Consider the following 17,149-nt stretch of genomic DNA (forward strand, 5'->3'; position numbering starts at 1 on the left):
TGGCGCATTTCTGTCCCGCTTTTTTCAATATTTATACTGGCGGGGGTTGGGACAGTGCCGCGGCACTAATGTCCCCTCTTGCCAGTGTGCTTATGAGGATTGTTTTCAGCTGCCCAGGGCACCCCCCCCCCCTCCCTGCAGTGCTGTGTGAGTGGGAGCTTGGCGCGCAGCGTCTGCCCGCTGCGCGGTACCTCTGCAAATGCCGTCACTGAAGAGAAGTCTTCTTTTCTTCGATTACTCACCTGTCTTCTGACTTCTGGCTCTGAAAGGGGGTGACGGCAGGCTGTGGGAGCGAGCATCTGAGCGTACCCAGCGATCAAACCCTCAGGAGCTAATGGTGTCCTGTAGCCAGAAGCAGAGCCCTTGAACTCACTGGAAGTGGGTCATACTTCTCTCCCCTAAGTCCCACGAAGCAGGGAGACTGTTGCCAGCAGCCTCCCTGAAAATAAAAAACCTAACAAAAAGTCTTTACAGAGAAACTCAGTAGAGCTCACCTTAGTGTGTCCAGTCTCACTGGGCACAATTCTAAAACTGGAGTCTGGAGGAGGGGCATAGAGGGAGGAGCCAGTTCACACCCCTTTCAAAGTCTTAAAGTGCCCATGTCTCCTGCGGATCCCGTCTATACCCCATGGTTCTAATGGTGTCCCCAGCATCCTCTAGGGGCAGACTAGATGGGCCAAGTGGTTCTAATCTGCCGACAAATTCTATGTGTGTATATATATATATATATATATATATATATATATATATATATATATATATACACACACCCCAAATCATTTTGGGTACATTGAACCCAATTGTAGTAATTAATATTTATGTTAAGTGACGTCTAATGCTAATCATTTCTGTTATGTGAAGACCAGAAATCATTGCGAGCCCTCTTGCACTGGAGACAGAATTACAGTGTGACTGTGCGACCTCTAGTGGTTTCCGGAGGTGCATTCGGGTTACCGGACGTGACGTCATGTCACCGATACGGAGGATTGTGTACGCTATGGGGTAGGCCTTGCGCTGAATGTCCACGGAGGAGACCATCGGAGGGGATGGATTCCCTGCTGGCCTCGGCCAGTCGCTCCGAGGATGAGGATTCCTCTACCGGACACAAGAGGAGTCTCTCCCAGGGCTCTGGCCTCATTCCCAAGAGGAGGAGCTCGTCCAGGTGACGTACGCTGCGGTCTCCAGGCGCTGTTAGTGTAAACAGAAGGCTGTGACGGGCACCTGCTGTGGAACCACAAGTCCCAGCATTCAGCCGGCTTTGACAAACCAGTGATTTGTGGGCATGCAATATTGGTTTGCAGCATTGTCCTATTGGAAGTGATGGAAGCTGGGGTGTTCCCTGTACAGGGGTCCTGTCCCCCGGCAGCGGTGTGCTTTACCACACATGTATGCTCCATACGCTTTACTGCGGTTTTGTGTTCCCAAAACCCTTCAATAGTTTCTAATGGCACAATGGCGTCTGTCACCTTGGACGCAGAGTTCCTTGCGTTACGGGTTATGAAAAATAAAGCTAGGTGCGCTGCACACTTATATAGTCATACTTGAGATGTTATTCTTATTACACATACTATTGAAGGTCTGTAATCCTCATCGCTTCAAACCATCTGCTGAAACAGATGTGACTGCAGGAGGAGAGGTATTGGACAGTATAGGGCCGTATTCACGGGCCAATTTGGGGAGAGATGTGTGCTGAGCGGTTCGCTCAGCACACATCTCTCCCCCCGCTCAGCACAGCGCGATGTGGCCAATCTATCACCAGCGATAGCGATGCGCGGGGCTGTGCATCGCTATCGCTGTGAGGGGTACACACGGAGCGATCGTTGCTTAAAATCTAAGCAATTTAGTCCGATTGCTCAGATTTTAAGCAGTGATCGCTCTGTGAGTACCCCCCCTTAAGATTGGTGACGTGTACACACTCCCACGTCTGATGCTGTACCTTCACATCTGATAAATATTAGGATGCCCAGCAAACCAATTCTTCAGATGCGATCAAATTTTCAGCAGATAAAACATGACCGTGTGTACACACTCTTAATGGGCCCTACACATTATGCGACCCGCGCGCCGTGCTGCCCAACGACCGATACGGCAGACGGGCGACCCGGTGACGGGGGGAGTGAAGTTTCTTCACTCCCCCGTCACCCGACTCCATATAGCAGTGCATGCTAATATAGACGAGACTGTCCATATTGGCCTGCATGCATAAGTGACCCAGCACCAACGATGAATGAGCACGGGGCCGCTCATCATTGGTGCATACACAATGAACGATATGAACGAGTTCTTGTTCATTAATGAATGAGAACGTTCATATCGTTCAGTTATATCGCCTAATGTGTAGAGCCCTTAAGATATTTAATGAATAGGTCAGGAATAGGAAGATCTGTTCAATGATTGTATGTGTGTACTAGCTTAAAGAGATATATGTTTAGACAGTGTCATCTGTGCCGTTGTCCTGTAAATAGGGTTCTAATGACTGTATTGTAAGTTAACAAAATTTCTAGTAGTGTAAAAAAAGTTTAATTGTAGACCTGAGTTTCTGTTTTTAGCAATTAATTTGTCCATTAACCAAAGCCTAAAGGTTTTTTAAGGTCTTTAGTCGGGATGTAGTTTATTTGCCTGTGGTCAGGATACTGATGCCGGAATCCCGACCGCTGACAATGCTGACAGGCGGCATGCCGACTAACAGGGACTATTCCCACTCATGGGTGTCCACGACATTCATAGAGTGGAATGAAAGCCTGTGGCGAGCGCGTAAAGAACTCCATTGCACCAGCCCCCTGCCGGCATTAAGGCGTCCGGAATCGGTATGCTGACCTCCGGGATTCCGACTGCCGCCATTACAGCCCCAACCCCTTTAGTCAGTGTCCATAGGTATCTGCATCTTTTCAGGATCAGAGTCCACTATATAAGTGTCCAGCTGTCAAAAACATAACCGTGGGAACAGACGCCCTCGTTTAGCAGTTTTTCATTCTCTCTTCTTCATGACAGGTTTATTAAAAGGAAGAAATTTGATGATGAATTGGTGGAGAGCAGTCTTGCCAAGTCCACAAGCCGCGCACGTGGGCCGAGCGGCGGAGATCCAGGACGCCTGTCAGGAAGTGAGCCTTCGTCCAGTGAGAAGAAGAAGGTACAAATAATTTTTACATTGAAATGATTTGCAGACATGGGTTCTCCTTTCATACTCGCACAGATCGCAGTACAAGTTCATGCTGTTTACACCATCATGTGTTTCCTGTCCTTGTGTAACATCACGCACTTGTCATGGTCATTATCCATATTTCTAAATGTTCCATTGACCCTATCACTTTGTGGAGTCTGATATGCTCAGCACATTTATATGGACTTTACCAGTGTTCACGCTATGCTGTTTTAGCAGGGCACCACACCCTGCATGTTTTGAAAGTGGCAAAATGTGCCCTGCCCTAATCACAGCGCCCTTCTAAAACAGCCTGCCCAGTGCCGCAACCATCCGTGGGCCGTAGCGCCCTGCGGGTGGGAAAAGTTGCCGTTTTCTATAGCAACCACGTGAATGGATGCCATGCGCACGGCATCTATTCACATTGAGGGAAGGACTTGAGGGAAGCTTGTGGGCACCTCTATAAGTGCTGGGTACACCCCTAGGAGTGACGCGGAGGGGACTGCTCCATCCTTGCCCTCACCTGAGTGCCCTTCCTGCATCCTAGTGGGAACACTACTTTACATAAAGCATATGATACAGGACAGTGATCTTCATTTTATACTCTTAGAGACTTCTTACAATTTAATTTAAATTACATGTTCAACTGGAATAGATCTTTAAGGTGAAGCCTTAACACACTAGAACGATTGTCGCGCCAATGCGCATGATATTGATATATTCGGATAGCTATATCTTTAGTGAAAGGGCAAATAGTTTGCATTTCACTAACGATAAGATGATGGTCCCGCGGGTCATTAGATCTTTAGATCGTCCCTGCTCCAGGTAGATATGAAACTATCGTTAAGGGGCAGTATGCTCCCAGGTGTGACCATTCCTAGATCCTTTGCAAGATCTTTAAGATATATCTTATGTGTATAGCACTATATTGTGAGTCTGGGACTGCAGGGCAGCTGCCAGGGGGGTTCAAGGGAAATCTTAAAGACTTGCATCTTTTGTAAGTCTTTCTAGTGTGTGGGCACCTTAACTCTTTAAGGGGTATATTCAATTGAAGTCGGATCCATTCCGACATTCATTTGTCGAAATGGATCCGACCCTGGCTATTCAATGCAATCTCAATTCAACTTTAAAAAAAGTCGAATTGATATGCGGGAGATGAGACGGCGGAGAGCCTCGGGTAGACGGGGAGTGCAGCACTGGAGGATGTATCACAGCTGCCGCTCACAGCAGCGTCCACTCGGCTCCAGCAAGCGAGACCTCGCTTGCTGGAGCCGGGTGGAAGCTGCTGTGAGCGGCGGCTGTGACACATCCTCCGGCTATGCTGCCGCTGCTGTAGCGCTGCTCTCCCCCATCTCTGCTCCCGCATCACAGCCACCGCTCACGGCAGCGTCCACCCGGCTCCAGCAAGCGAGGTCTCGCTTGCTGGAGCCGGGTGGACGCTGCTGTGAGTGGCGGCTGTGATACATCCTCCGGCGCTGCTCTCCCTGTCTGCCTGAGGCTCTCCCCGTCTCTGCTCCCGCATCTCAATTCGTCTTTTTTTAAAGTTGAATTGAGATGGTCGAAAAAGGGGCCAAAACGCCCCGATTTCGACACAAGCATGCGGATCGGCAGCTTTTCCACCGATCCACGTGCTTTTCGACAACTCGAATTCCTCGACTTGTCGAATAATTTGGGGTTAGATTACATAGTAACATAGTAACTAAGGTTGAAAAAAGACAATTGTCCATCGAGTTCAACCTATTTGTGGTCTCCTATGCAGTCTTATTATAGGACTAGTTATTTTTATGTTAGGACTAGTTATATTAACTATAATACGTGCCTACGCACCATAACCCTGAATATCTTTATCCAATAGGAATTTATCTAACACATTCTTAAAGGTGCTGACTGAGTCTGCCATTACTACTCTCCTAGGCAGGGAATTCCAAACACGTATTGTCCTTATTGTGAAAAAACCTTTTCGCCTTAATGTTCGGAAACTCCTCTCCTCTAACGTAAGCGAGTGACCACGTGTCCTCTGTGCTGATCTTATAGAAAACAGGTCCCTCCCAAGCTCTGTGTATTGACCCCTTATATGTTTGTAGATGTTGATCATGTCCCCTCTTAGTCTCCTCTTTTCCAATGTAAACAGGCCTAGCCTTGCAAGCCTTTCCTCGTATTCCAGCGTCTCCATGCCCTTGATTAGTTTGGTCGCCCGCCTCTGAACCTTTTCTAGCTCCAGGATATCCTTTTTGTAATATGGTGCCCAAAATTGCACACAGTATTCAAGGTGTGGCCTCACTAGTGATTTATATAATGGGCATATAATACTCTCGTCCCTTGCATCAATTCCCAGTTTTATGCATGCTAATATCTTATTAGCCTTCTTTGCTGCACTCCTACTTTGGGTACTGCTGCTTAATTTGTTATCTATGTGAACCCCTAAGTCTTTTTCCAGTACAGAATCCCCTAATATCCCCATTTACTATGTAGGTGTTATATTTGGTCTTGCCCCCACAGTGCATTACCTTACACTTGTCTGTGTTGAATCTCATTCTCCATTTTGCTGCCCATGCTTCCAGTTTAGTTAAGTCGTTCTGAAGAGACTCAGCATCCCCCTCCGTATTTATAACCTTACACAATTTGGTATCGTCTGCGAAAATTAACACCATGCTCTCTAGACCTACTGTTAGGTTGTTGATGAAAATGTTGAACAAAAGAGGTCCAAGTACATTGATTGAATAGGTCGGAACCCCTTCCGACCTAAAAAAGTCGAAAACTGCCGTCTTTTCGACAGACGGCAGCTTTCGACTTCAATTGAATATACCCCTAAATAGTATCAATTGTTGTGCAGATAAATAAAAGTTCCAAGAGTAGGAGATGATCAAGGATTGTTGTGGGATTACAAATTAGTTACTACCTACACTAGCGTGCAAAAGTCTTTGGCCAAGGAAAATAATTGTTAAAAAAAGACCAAATGTAGTGAAATAATGAAAATATTTATCCATAATAATGTTTTACATGATATTGTAACTAAACATTATCAAAATTATTTATAATTTTATAGTATAACATAAATTTCAGGTTAAATTTATCTTCTATGAATGTGTCCTTCTTTGGCGCATATCACTGCTTCACATAATTTGGCCATTCAAGACACCAACTTTTCTAAAGTTTCATACGTTATGCCTTTCCAGGCCTCGTTCAGACATTCCTATGAGTTTTTAGTATTTGTTGGAACCATTACACAAACTTTTCTGTCTACTTCGTTTCAGAGTTTCTCAGTGGTATTGAGATCAGGTGACTGAGGAGGCCATGTCATAATTTGTAGAACTTTCTGCTTTCCTTTCCTTTTCAAATAATTGATACACAGTTTAGATGTGTGCTTAGGGTCGTTATCTTGTTAAATGATGAAGCCCCTTTCCAATATTTTGAGTTCCTCTTAGTACAGCTTGATTTACTAAAATACTGTGGTATCATTTCTTATCCATAGTTGATGTTATTTAAACTAAATTTCCATTCTTTCCTCCACCAAAATCATGGCAAATCATGACATGGCCACCACCATGTTTAACTGTATGACTTATACCAGAGGTTCCCAAACGTGGTCCTCAAGGCACCCCAACGGTCCTGGTTTTATATGTATCCATGCTTGGCCACAGGTGATTTAATTAGCACCTCAGTCAATTTGATTTAACCATCTGTGCTGAGCCATGGATATACCTAAAACCTGGACTGTTGGGGTGCCTTGAGGACCGCGTTTGGGAACCTCTGACTTCTACTTATACAAGTGTTATCTAACACTTGTTGTCCGACCATTCATCGAACATACGTCTTCTGGGTCCGAAAAAGTTAAAGTTTGGACTCTTCAGTTCACATTTGCAGTCCACCAAATGTGCTGATAGAAAATATGGTGTGGATTCTTTCCAGCCAACTTGCTCCCTGCTATATCCAGCTATTAATGCTAGGACAGCTTTGAACAGATTTTAACTTGCTTTAGTTATACTCTGATTAGATTTATTAAGTTGGATTTAGGGTTGCATGTAAATATGCAACCTTAATGTGCTCTTATTAGATATATGCTCTCAGATTCCGAGCTCTTTACTAGATTACCCTGTTCTCACCGGGATGCGGTTACATTGCTGGCAGTTGGGATCCCGGCAGTCAGGATACTGATGCCGGAATCCCGACCACTGACAATACCGACAGCTGGACGGGTCCAGGGTCTGCATTGTCGGACACAGACTTACTGGACCCGGGTGTCTAGATCCATTGGCCAGTCTGAATAAGTTTCAACTAACGCAGGCTGACCGGTGCCTAAAAGCATTGCGTATCGTGACCGATAGTGATCCGAGGCTGCGTCCTCTGGATCTCACAAATGCGTCTATCTCATACAGACACCTCCTGCTCCATTTGAATTTTACATTTTCTCCTTCATCCACTAGGGGCCACTGGAGCGTAGTTACAATGGGGAAATAGTAGGCAGTAATTGGGAGCTGGCACTTTAAAATTCTCAAACTGTGGCTAGCTCCTCCCCTACTATCTCCCCTCCAAGCCAGTCTTAGTTTAGTGCCCGAGGTAGCTGGTTCACTTGGATTTAGCTGAAGAATTTTTTCTTTTTTCTTTATTATTTTATTTTTCTTTCACACACTCACAGACTGGCAGCTCTGCCACTGCCAGTCTGCACCGCGGGAGCTGCCGGCGGGGTCCCATCGCAGCTGCGTGCGGCTCGGGATGGGCCCCGGCTGAGGGAGACACTGAGCTCTCCTGAGTTGGCCGGACACCGCTGCGTGCGGCGCGTGTCGGGGCCGCTAGGTCGAAACGCCTGACGGAAGGAAGCGGTGAGTACAATCTCCCCCCCTCCCCCTCCAGACTGATGTATGTTTTTACATTTTTCAGTTTCAGTGTTTTAATACATGGATGGACAGGCTCCCCTATACTCTCCAGTCAGACAGGCTGGAGTGCAAAAAAGGCTTACTAATTTGAAATTGGCGCCATTATGTGGGGGGCGGAGCTTCAGCCCGCTCTGTAAGCGGGCTCAGCGCTCTTCACTCCCCGGCTGCAGCATACAGGCAGCCGGGTGATACATTTACATATATCATATATCTGTGTAATAATTAGCATAGCTCTCATGGCAGAGTGGTAACACCTATGGTTACGATGCCCACGAGCTAGGGTTCGATTCCAGCAAAGGACACACTCTCCCCGGCCGCAGCATACACACTTACAGGCAGCCGGATGATAGTGCGGTTTTAATTTGAAAGTGACCGGAGCAGGGGGGCGGAGCTAACTCCCACTCCGTTCGGCAGGCTCAGGCTTTCCGCTCCCCGGCCGCACATCGCTCCCCGGCCGCAGCATACAGGCGGCCGGGGGATGCATGGGCGCTTTCCGCTTACTATACAGCGGATTTGAATTTGGCGACGAAGCGGAGGGGGCGGAGCTAACTCCCGCTCTGTACGGCGGGCTTTCTCCGCTCCCCAGCCGCTGCAGCATGACGAGACGCCGCTCCACAGTCCCCCGCTCCCCGGGCCACTGAAAGCTCCTTTCCTCTCCTGGCTGTGCAGGGAGGATTCTTTACATGTATAAGGTATGAGGGGGGTGAAGCTTATTCCCCCCGGTGGAGGCTCCCAGCTCTCATTGTCTCTAGGCAACACACCTGTCTCTGGAGTTTGTAGCTTTTCTGTGCAGTGTGCTGCAGAAATATTGTTACATCTTGCTTTGGCTACATTCCTCCTGCAGTTGAGTCCTCTGCCCCATTTCAGACATTTAGATCAGGGAATCTGCTCTATTACAGGAGCTGGGACTCAGCTCATTGATAATTAAAAATCTACTGTGCAGTATTTCTTTACCCTACAAATACACAGTATTTATCTACCCTATTAGGTGCACAGTAATTATCTACCCTATTAGGTGCACAGTATTTATCTGCCCTATTAGGTGCATGGGTTCACTGTGGTGTGTGTATATAGATATATATAGATATGTTTGTATATATATATATATTTAAGTGTGTGTGGGTATGTATATAGATATATCCATACAATACCATATATAGGGGATAAAACAAACACTTCCGCAATGTTTTCTAGAAACAGAATACCCCACCTTGCCACATAACATTTTCACCCATCTTTTCTCGCAGGCTGGTCACCATTTTGAAAAGCCAGCGGAACCTCCGAGAAACATCGGGTGCACCTTAATTAGCGGTACACTACATACAGGGCGGGGTGTTGCCTTCCCTTTATTATTCCTTGGTGTCACTAGTTACTAATGCTATTTGTAATTGGGGAATGTGTGTAAGGCATCAGACAAATAGCGCTGTGGCTCAGTACGCTAGTAGCGGGTATCTGAACAGGGGTTTGAATCCAAACAAAACTTTAAGGAGAGCTCCTATAGCCTAGGGCTAAGACTCCTGTCCCACAGCGCAGCGTTACTGGTTCATGTCTCCGCTGCTCCAGAAAGTTTATTTGAATCGTGTCTGTCACTACACATTATAGCGCAGACCTTACATAGGGCTCTGTTTGTTTAACCCACCTTTTCTCCTTTCGTTTGTCTCACCTGGGATAGTCAAAGAATTCCCTCTTAGGTGTGAAGTATGCGGTGGAGCCATCTGCTTAGCCCTCCACGCACCTGCAGGACGCTCCTGTTTGAACAGCTCAGATTATGCAGGTAATGTCGCTGTTAACCATAGACCTGGTACGTCATTTCACCTCTCCAGGTTTCTAAAGGAACCTTGTTAACCTTCCATGTTACAATACTAATGATGTCTGTTTTCTGTGGAGTCTGAACCAGTGTCTCAGAATATCCAGGTGCATTATACAGCAGTTCGTCTGACACTGCAGGTAAAGAAGGCGGACACGTCAAGTCCATCAGGGTTCGACGCCGATGACGAAATGACAGCGACTGGTCCAGTTTCGGATGAGCTGGGCAGGCTCCGGTAGACGGCCGGCAGACACCCGAATACACAATTTCAGGTATCAAACAATGTTTGTTTTCCTATCCTTTCCCCGCAGACGGCAGGAAAGGGTATCAGAACCTCTCCAGGGTATACCCCTCGATGTATCGCCGGTCCAACAAGCTGCCGTTTTCCTGAGGCAACCTTGCTCAGGGATCCATCGAAGACATATACGGCAGCAGGGTTCTACCTTGTCCGGAGCAGGTAGGTTGTGGAACAATTGTCCTCTAGGTTACAGGATGTTTCGCATCCGGATCAATTGATACTTTGGTACGGGTCAGAATCACGATTCTGCTTTATGTTCTTTGGAGGTCTCCACGTCTGCAGTCTCGGAACCTGCATTTTCGCTTTGGGCTGTCTTAACCCGACGACCTCTGGGGCTGCGACAGTGACAGGTGAACATGAAATCCTACGGGGCAGATGGTTCAGGGGAAGGAACTTTCTGCAGGATTTCTTGAACCATTGGAGGTAAGTCCACTTTGCTTTCTCCTACTTCTGCCCCAGCTCCAAGACAGACCTTTACCGGTCTTTCCTTTAGATTTTTACCATGCCCTTTCAGGCTTCCGATTCCACACGGGCGATATCTCTGTCGCCAGGGGATCTCAGAAGAAAAAAAAAAAAAGCTGAAGCAGAGGTTCAGCATCCTTGGTCCAGTCTGATTTTACATCATCCTATACACACACTAAAGGTCAGACTTTCCTACCACCTGGAGGGTCCCAGGGTAGGCGCAGGTCGGTGGAAGAAGGCTTGGGCGGTTACAGACTAGATTTGGGAGTACAACCGTCTCGGGAGTCCCTCGGCAGGGGTCGGCCGATTTACGATGACAAGAGAGTCATAATGCAGGCGGCGCTCCATATGCTTCTAACCGCAAAGGGTGTTGATCCCTGTTTTTTACATATCATTTGAATCGGGACAGTTCTCAGGCCTTTGTTTTCTTTTCACGTTCCGAAGCCAGTTGGCTCGGCCAGGCCTATTCTGGCCTTAGAATCCTTTCAGTCTGTGATTGCTAGTTGAACAAGAAAGGGAGTTTTACGCGTCCCTTGTCTTCAGGGATGCCTGTTTACTGATTTCCGTTGGGTTTCCTCATCGGGCTTTACTCAGTCGCATTACAGGATTCTCATTTTCACTGTAAGTCCTTTTCTTTCGGTCTCTCTTCCACTCCCACAGGGTTCAGGAAGATCACAGAATAACTCTTTTTCAAGGGGTTGACGTTGGTTCCCTAATGGGACAATCTACTGCTACTATCCCACTCTGTACATTACGTGGCTTCTGAAGATCCGATTTATGCTCCTCATAAACGTTTTCTCAACAGGGTCCGTCGGAGGATTTTTCCTTCCTCGGTACCAGGTACTCTATTTCTTCAGTCAAGCTGCGACGCAATGAGTGGTCGCCTACATTCCCCTCTGAGCGGGGGACAACAATCTTCTTTCCAGATCAGGCCACCAGGTCAGACTCCTGGGTGAGGGAACATTCCCCGGAGTTTTGTCAGCTGGTCTGCTGTGGGCGGAGATTTCGAATCGACCTCAGGGCGTTCTGACTGACTCTTTAACCCTTTACTACTCACCGACGTGAGCTCTGGTGGCAGTAGCCGAGGATGCCCTCAGGGCTCCTGGGAGTTTCTGGTTATTCTATCCTGCCTCCTTTTCTATTTCTACCTCACTTTCGGTAACACAGGAGGAGAATATGCGTGCTAGTCCTCTCGGTGGCTCTGGTTGGGCCACCCATGACTTGAAGATACGGCTACAACTGTTGTCGGTAGAGGAGCCTTGGCTCCTACCTCGACTGGACTGTCTACTTCAACAGGGTCCTTTTCTTTGTTCAATCTTACACTGGTTTCATTTAACCGTGTGACTGTTCACGAGCCCTCAGAAGGGAGGAGTTCCCTAGTTCGGTTAGGCCTACTAGGCCCCGATTTCAGAAGTCTGTTACCTCTTCTCGCTTTTGCCACTTTTGGAAAGCTGTATGGGACATAATAAGGATAAAAGGGGGTTTTCCCCTTCTTTCAGTTACCATTCAGCCGTAATCTTTGGTTTCTCTGGGAGGTTTTGCTCCGCTGCGCTTGAAACCACATTGACCTGAATTTTCGGTCCCTGCCTTTTTCGGTTTTCTTCCAAAAGAAATTAGCCTGGTGCCCGTAAGTTCGGGCTCTCTTTCAGGGAGTACTCTATTAGCAACTCCCCCGGCTGAGCTTCGGCCTCAGCGGTCGTTTCTCCCAAAGGGCATGTCCGTTTTTCATATAAATCTGACACTAGTGTTTTTCAGTCCTCTTTGACTGTTGTCAGGGCTCGCTGACTTTCTCTACAGAGGTCTTAGGCTATTCGACGAAGGGTTTTTTCTTCTTTATTCTGTACGATGCTCCCGTACTAAATAGCCAGGGTCCCAGCATATGCTGGGCTGTTGGATACATCTGACCATCAGACAGTCTTCTTGGCGGTTGCTCGGGAGCCTCCGTTTTCCATTTCAGCGCACTTTACGTGCGTGTTGGGACCTTCGTGGGCAGCTGCCCGTGGGGTCTCCATGAATACTTTAGGTCGGGCGGCTACTTGGTCCGGCCGTCATACGTTTGTCAAATTCTACAAGTTTGACACTTTTGCGGCCTCTGCATCTCAGTTTGGCCGAGTGGTTTTACAGAACTCTCAGCGCTCTCCCACCCGTTCTGGGAGCTCTGGGACGTCCCCATTGTAACTACGCTCCAGTGGCCCCTAGTGGATGAAGGAGAAATCAGGATTTTGGTACTTATCGATAAATCCCTTTCTCCGATTCCACAGGGGCCACTGGACGCCCGCCCAGCGCTGTTCCTCCTTGTTTTTTGCTTAACGGTTTGCAGATCACCATATGACTGCTTGTTGAGTTCGGGCTAGCCGGTTGTTTGTTAGGTTCTGTTCCAGGTTGGGTTTGTGTTATCCTGGGTTACAGGGCGTCATTAACCTCCTCTACCTTACGGTTTGTTTATTACAGCTCTCCTCGGGCACAGTTTTACGTAGACTGGCTTGGAGGGGAGATAGTAGGGGAGGAGCTAGCCACAGTGTGAGAATTTTAAAGTGCCAGCTCCCAATTACTGCCTACTATTTCCCCATTGTAACTACGCTCCAGTGGCCCCTGTGGAATCGGAGAAAGGGATTTATCGGTAAGTACCAAAATCCTGATATACGGACTTGCAAAGCTGCTTGGTCAGGAGATCCTACAGTATTAATTCATTGAAAGGAGTGGCACGCACAATTCATTAAGCTTGTACAGAGAGGGAGCATATTATGTCTAGCATATGCTTTCCTCTGCGCAATTCTTTATGTCTTCATCATTCTTCATTATTTTTAAAGCTTCACTGGTGTGTTGTATGTGTGACTGATGTTAATCCAATCTATTTTGTTCTAGCAAATCTGCAAGACAGTCCCTACACCGGCTCCACCATCTCCGGCACCGAGCCCTTGCATCACGAAACGTATAAAGAAAAGTAAACAGCCGCTGCAGGTCACTAAGGATTTGGGGAGGTGGAAACCTGCTGACGATCTGCTTCTTATAAACACAGTGCTACAGGTTTGTCTTCACCTCTGGGTTTTTAGCCCTTACTAAGCCCTAGTATAGTTATTACTTGATTACCTGCATTACATAGCTTAATATGTTATTGTAATAACAGTTCCTGGCTTTGTCACTTTGTTTTCAGACTAATGATCTGCAGGCTGTGCACCTTGGAGTCAAGTTCAGCTGTCGATTCACCCTTAATGAAATACAAGAGCGGTGGTATGCTCTTCTCTACGACCCTGTTATCTCCAAGTGAGTAGCGACGGACGTCTTCCAAATGAAAGAGGAGCTTTAGAAAGTGCATACACTATGGAAGTGGCTCAGCGTATGAATAATGAGGTTCTGTCTTTTATTTTTGTAGGCTTGCATGCCAGGCAATCAGACAGTTACATCCAGAGGCAATAGCTGCCATCCAGAGCAAGGTGTTGTTTAGTAAGGCTGAGGAACAGCTGCTAAGTACAGTGAGCTCTGTAAGTAGGAATATCTGCTGGGACTTACAAATGTGCTATGAGCGGTAGAACTGTGCTGTTAATGGGGATTTCTTTACAGAGCTCACAGCCCACTCTGGAGACTTTTCAAGACTTACTGAACAACCATCCTGAGGTTTTCTATGTATCGCGCACGGCCAAGTCTCTCCAGATCCACTGGCTGCTTATGAAGCAGTACTATCTCCTGGAGGACCAGACAGGTATGTATCCCATGTTCTTGTATCACTGATGCACTGATATACAGGTCCATGACTAATCTGTCTTTACTCATTATCTTAGTTCAGCCATTACCCAAGGGGGATCAAGTCCTAAACTTTTCTGATGCAGAAGATATGCTAGATGACAGCAAGCTTAGGTACGGTAGATGTTTGTGAACTTAAACTAGATGTGTTTTGGTTTCCTCACACTATGTTGTGTAGTACAGAAAGCTCTCAGTGGGAGGAATACTGGACCAATAACTAGAAGAAGAAGTAGGAGACCTTTCAGCCTCTTGGATTTGGTTTCTAAAACCAAGAAATGTGGAGGAAACTTGTATGGTTTTTTTTTTCTCTTTCTTTTTTTAATAAGGAGTTTGTCCAAACTCTGTATTATTGTATTCTTCATTTGATTTAACATAACTGCTTTAGAATAAAGGACACATACCGCTTTATCTATGTCCTTTGCTTTATGCTGCATTATTTGTCATTAACAACAATGCCATCATCCCAGTATTTTTGGGACTTGTTACACCGGAACAAAGTGGGTTATGTATTCTGTTTGTGCTCCCTAAAAGGCCTAGTGCAACTTATGCATCAGAGTTGTTATGGAGCAAAATTGAGTTTACTTGACTGTAAGCTCTCACGAGCAGGGCCCTCTGCCCCCATCAGCTTTTCAATCCTTCACTTTTACCACCATCTCCTCTCACCGCCTATAATGGCATCTAACCCTTGGGTTTGGCCACCCTTCTGCTTGTTTGGGTATTATGACTGCTGCTGTGGCAGTGTTTATAAACAATGTCCATGGCCTCTTGTGTTTGTACTATAAGTCACTTTCTTTCTTGTTTTGTCCTGCACTTTTTATGGCGCTGCCTTTTGGCACTATGGTGGTCATTCCGAGTTGTTCGCTCGCAAGCTGCTTTTAGCAGCTTTGCACACGCTAAGCCGCCGCCTTCTGGGAGTGAATCTTAGCTTATCAAAATTGCGAACGAAAGATTAGCAGAATTGCGAATAGACACTTCTTAGCAGTTTCTGAGTAGCTTCAAACTTGCTCGGCATCTGCGATCAGTTCAGTGCTTGTCGTTCCTGGTTTGACGTCCTAAACACACCCAGCGTTCGCCCAGACACTCCTCCGTTTCTCCAGCCACACCCGCGTTTTTCCCAGAAACGGTAGCGTTTTTTCACACACTCCCATAAAACTGCCTGTTTCCGCCCAGAAACACCCACTTCCTGTCAATCACACTACGATCACCAGAACGAAGAAAAAACCTTGTAATGCCGTGAGTAAAATACCTAACTGCATAGCAAATTTACTTGGCGCAGTCGCAGTGCGAACATTGCGCATGCGCAGTTAGCGGAAAATCGCTGCGATGCGAAGAAAAATACAGAGCGAACAACTCGGAATGACCCCCTATATAAATAAGGATACTGTAAAAATAAGATTTTACTTACCGGTAAATCTATTTCTCGTAGTCCGTAGTGGATGCTGGGGACTCCATAAGGACCATGGGGAATAGACGGGCTCCGCAGGAGACATGGGCACTTGAAGAAAGAATTTAGATTCTGGTGTGCTCTGGCTCCTCCCTCTATGTCCCTCCTCCAGACCTCAGTTAGAGAAACTGTGCCCGGAAGAGCTGACAGTACAAGGAAAGGATTTTGGTAATCCAGGGCAAGATACATACCAGCCACACCAATCACACCGTATAACTTGTGATAAACTCACCCAGTTAACAGTATGAACAACAACAGAGCATCAGTTCAACCCTGATGCAACTATAACATAACCCTTATGTAAGCAATAACTATATACAAGCATTGCAGAAGAAGTCCGCACTTGGGACGGGCGCCCAGCATCCACTACGGACTACGAGAAATAGATTTACCGGTAAGTAAAATCTTATTTTCTCTAACGTCCTAGTGGATGCTGGGGACTCCGTAAGGACCATGGGGATTATACCAAAGCTCCCAAACGGGCGGGAGAGTGCGGATGACTCTGCAGCACCGATTGAGCAAACACAAGGTCCTCTTCAGCCAGGGTATCAAACTTATAGAACTTTGCAAAAGTGTTTGAACCTGACCAAGTAGCCGCTCGGCACAGCTGTAATGCCGAGACCCCTCGGGCAGCCGCCCAAGTAGAGCCAACCTTCCTAGTGGAATGGGCCTTAACTGATTTTGGCAGCTGCAATCCAGCCGCAGAATGAGCCTGCTGAATCGTGTTACAGATCCAGCGAGCAATAGTTTGCTTTGAAGCAGGAGCACCAAGCTTGTTGGAAGCATACAGGATAAACAAAGACTCTGTTTTCCTGACCCTAGCCATTCTGGCTACATAAACCTTCAAAGCCCTGACTACATCAAGCAACTCGGAATCCTCCAAGTCAGTAGTAGCCACAGGCACCACAATAGGTTGGTTTATATGAAAAGATGAAACCACTTTCGGCAGGAATTGTGGACGGGTCCTCAATTCTGCTCTATCCGCATGGGGCTTTTATGTGACAAAGCCGCCAATTCTGACACACGCCTAGCCGAAGCCAAGGTTAGTAGCATGACCACCTCCCACGTGAGAGATTTCAATTCCACCGTTTTGAGTGGTTCAAACCAGTGGGATTTCAGGAAACTCAACACCACGTTAAGATCCCAAGGTGCCACTGGATGCACAAAAGGGGGCTGAATATGCAGCACTCCCTTTACAAACGTCTGAACTTCAGGTAGAGAAGCCAGCTCTTTTTGAAAGAAAATGGATAGGGCCGAAATCTGGACCTTAATGGAACCCAATTTTAGGCCCAAAGTCACTCCTGACTGTAGGAAGTGAAGGAAACGGCCCAGCTGGAATTCCTCCGTAGGGGCATTCCTGGCCTCACACCAAGCAACATATTGT

At 46.9% G+C, this 17,149-nt stretch overlaps 1 protein-coding gene across 1 annotated transcript in view; it reads left to right on the plus strand.

The window, feature by feature from the left end:
- Window positions 1-951: 951 nt before the first annotated feature.
- MCRS1 (microspherule protein 1) overlaps window positions 952-17,149 on the plus strand; it is a 55,164-nt gene continuing 38,966 nt past the window's right edge. Inside the window, exons 1-7 of the mRNA XM_063952670.1 lie at window positions 952-1,162; window positions 2,992-3,130; window positions 13,446-13,607; window positions 13,735-13,844; window positions 13,954-14,062; window positions 14,142-14,280; window positions 14,360-14,435. Of these exons, the coding sequence (XP_063808740.1) occupies window positions 1,047-1,162; window positions 2,992-3,130; window positions 13,446-13,607; window positions 13,735-13,844; window positions 13,954-14,062; window positions 14,142-14,280; window positions 14,360-14,435 (851 nt within the window). The 5' untranslated portion in view covers window positions 952-1,046. The remainder of the gene's footprint in view (window positions 1,163-2,991; window positions 3,131-13,445; window positions 13,608-13,734; window positions 13,845-13,953; window positions 14,063-14,141; window positions 14,281-14,359; window positions 14,436-17,149) is intronic.

Source organism: Pseudophryne corroboree, chromosome 2, assembly GCF_028390025.1.
Source record: "Pseudophryne corroboree isolate aPseCor3 chromosome 2, aPseCor3.hap2, whole genome shotgun sequence".
Classification (NCBI taxonomy): domain Eukaryota; kingdom Metazoa; phylum Chordata; class Amphibia; order Anura; family Myobatrachidae; genus Pseudophryne; species Pseudophryne corroboree.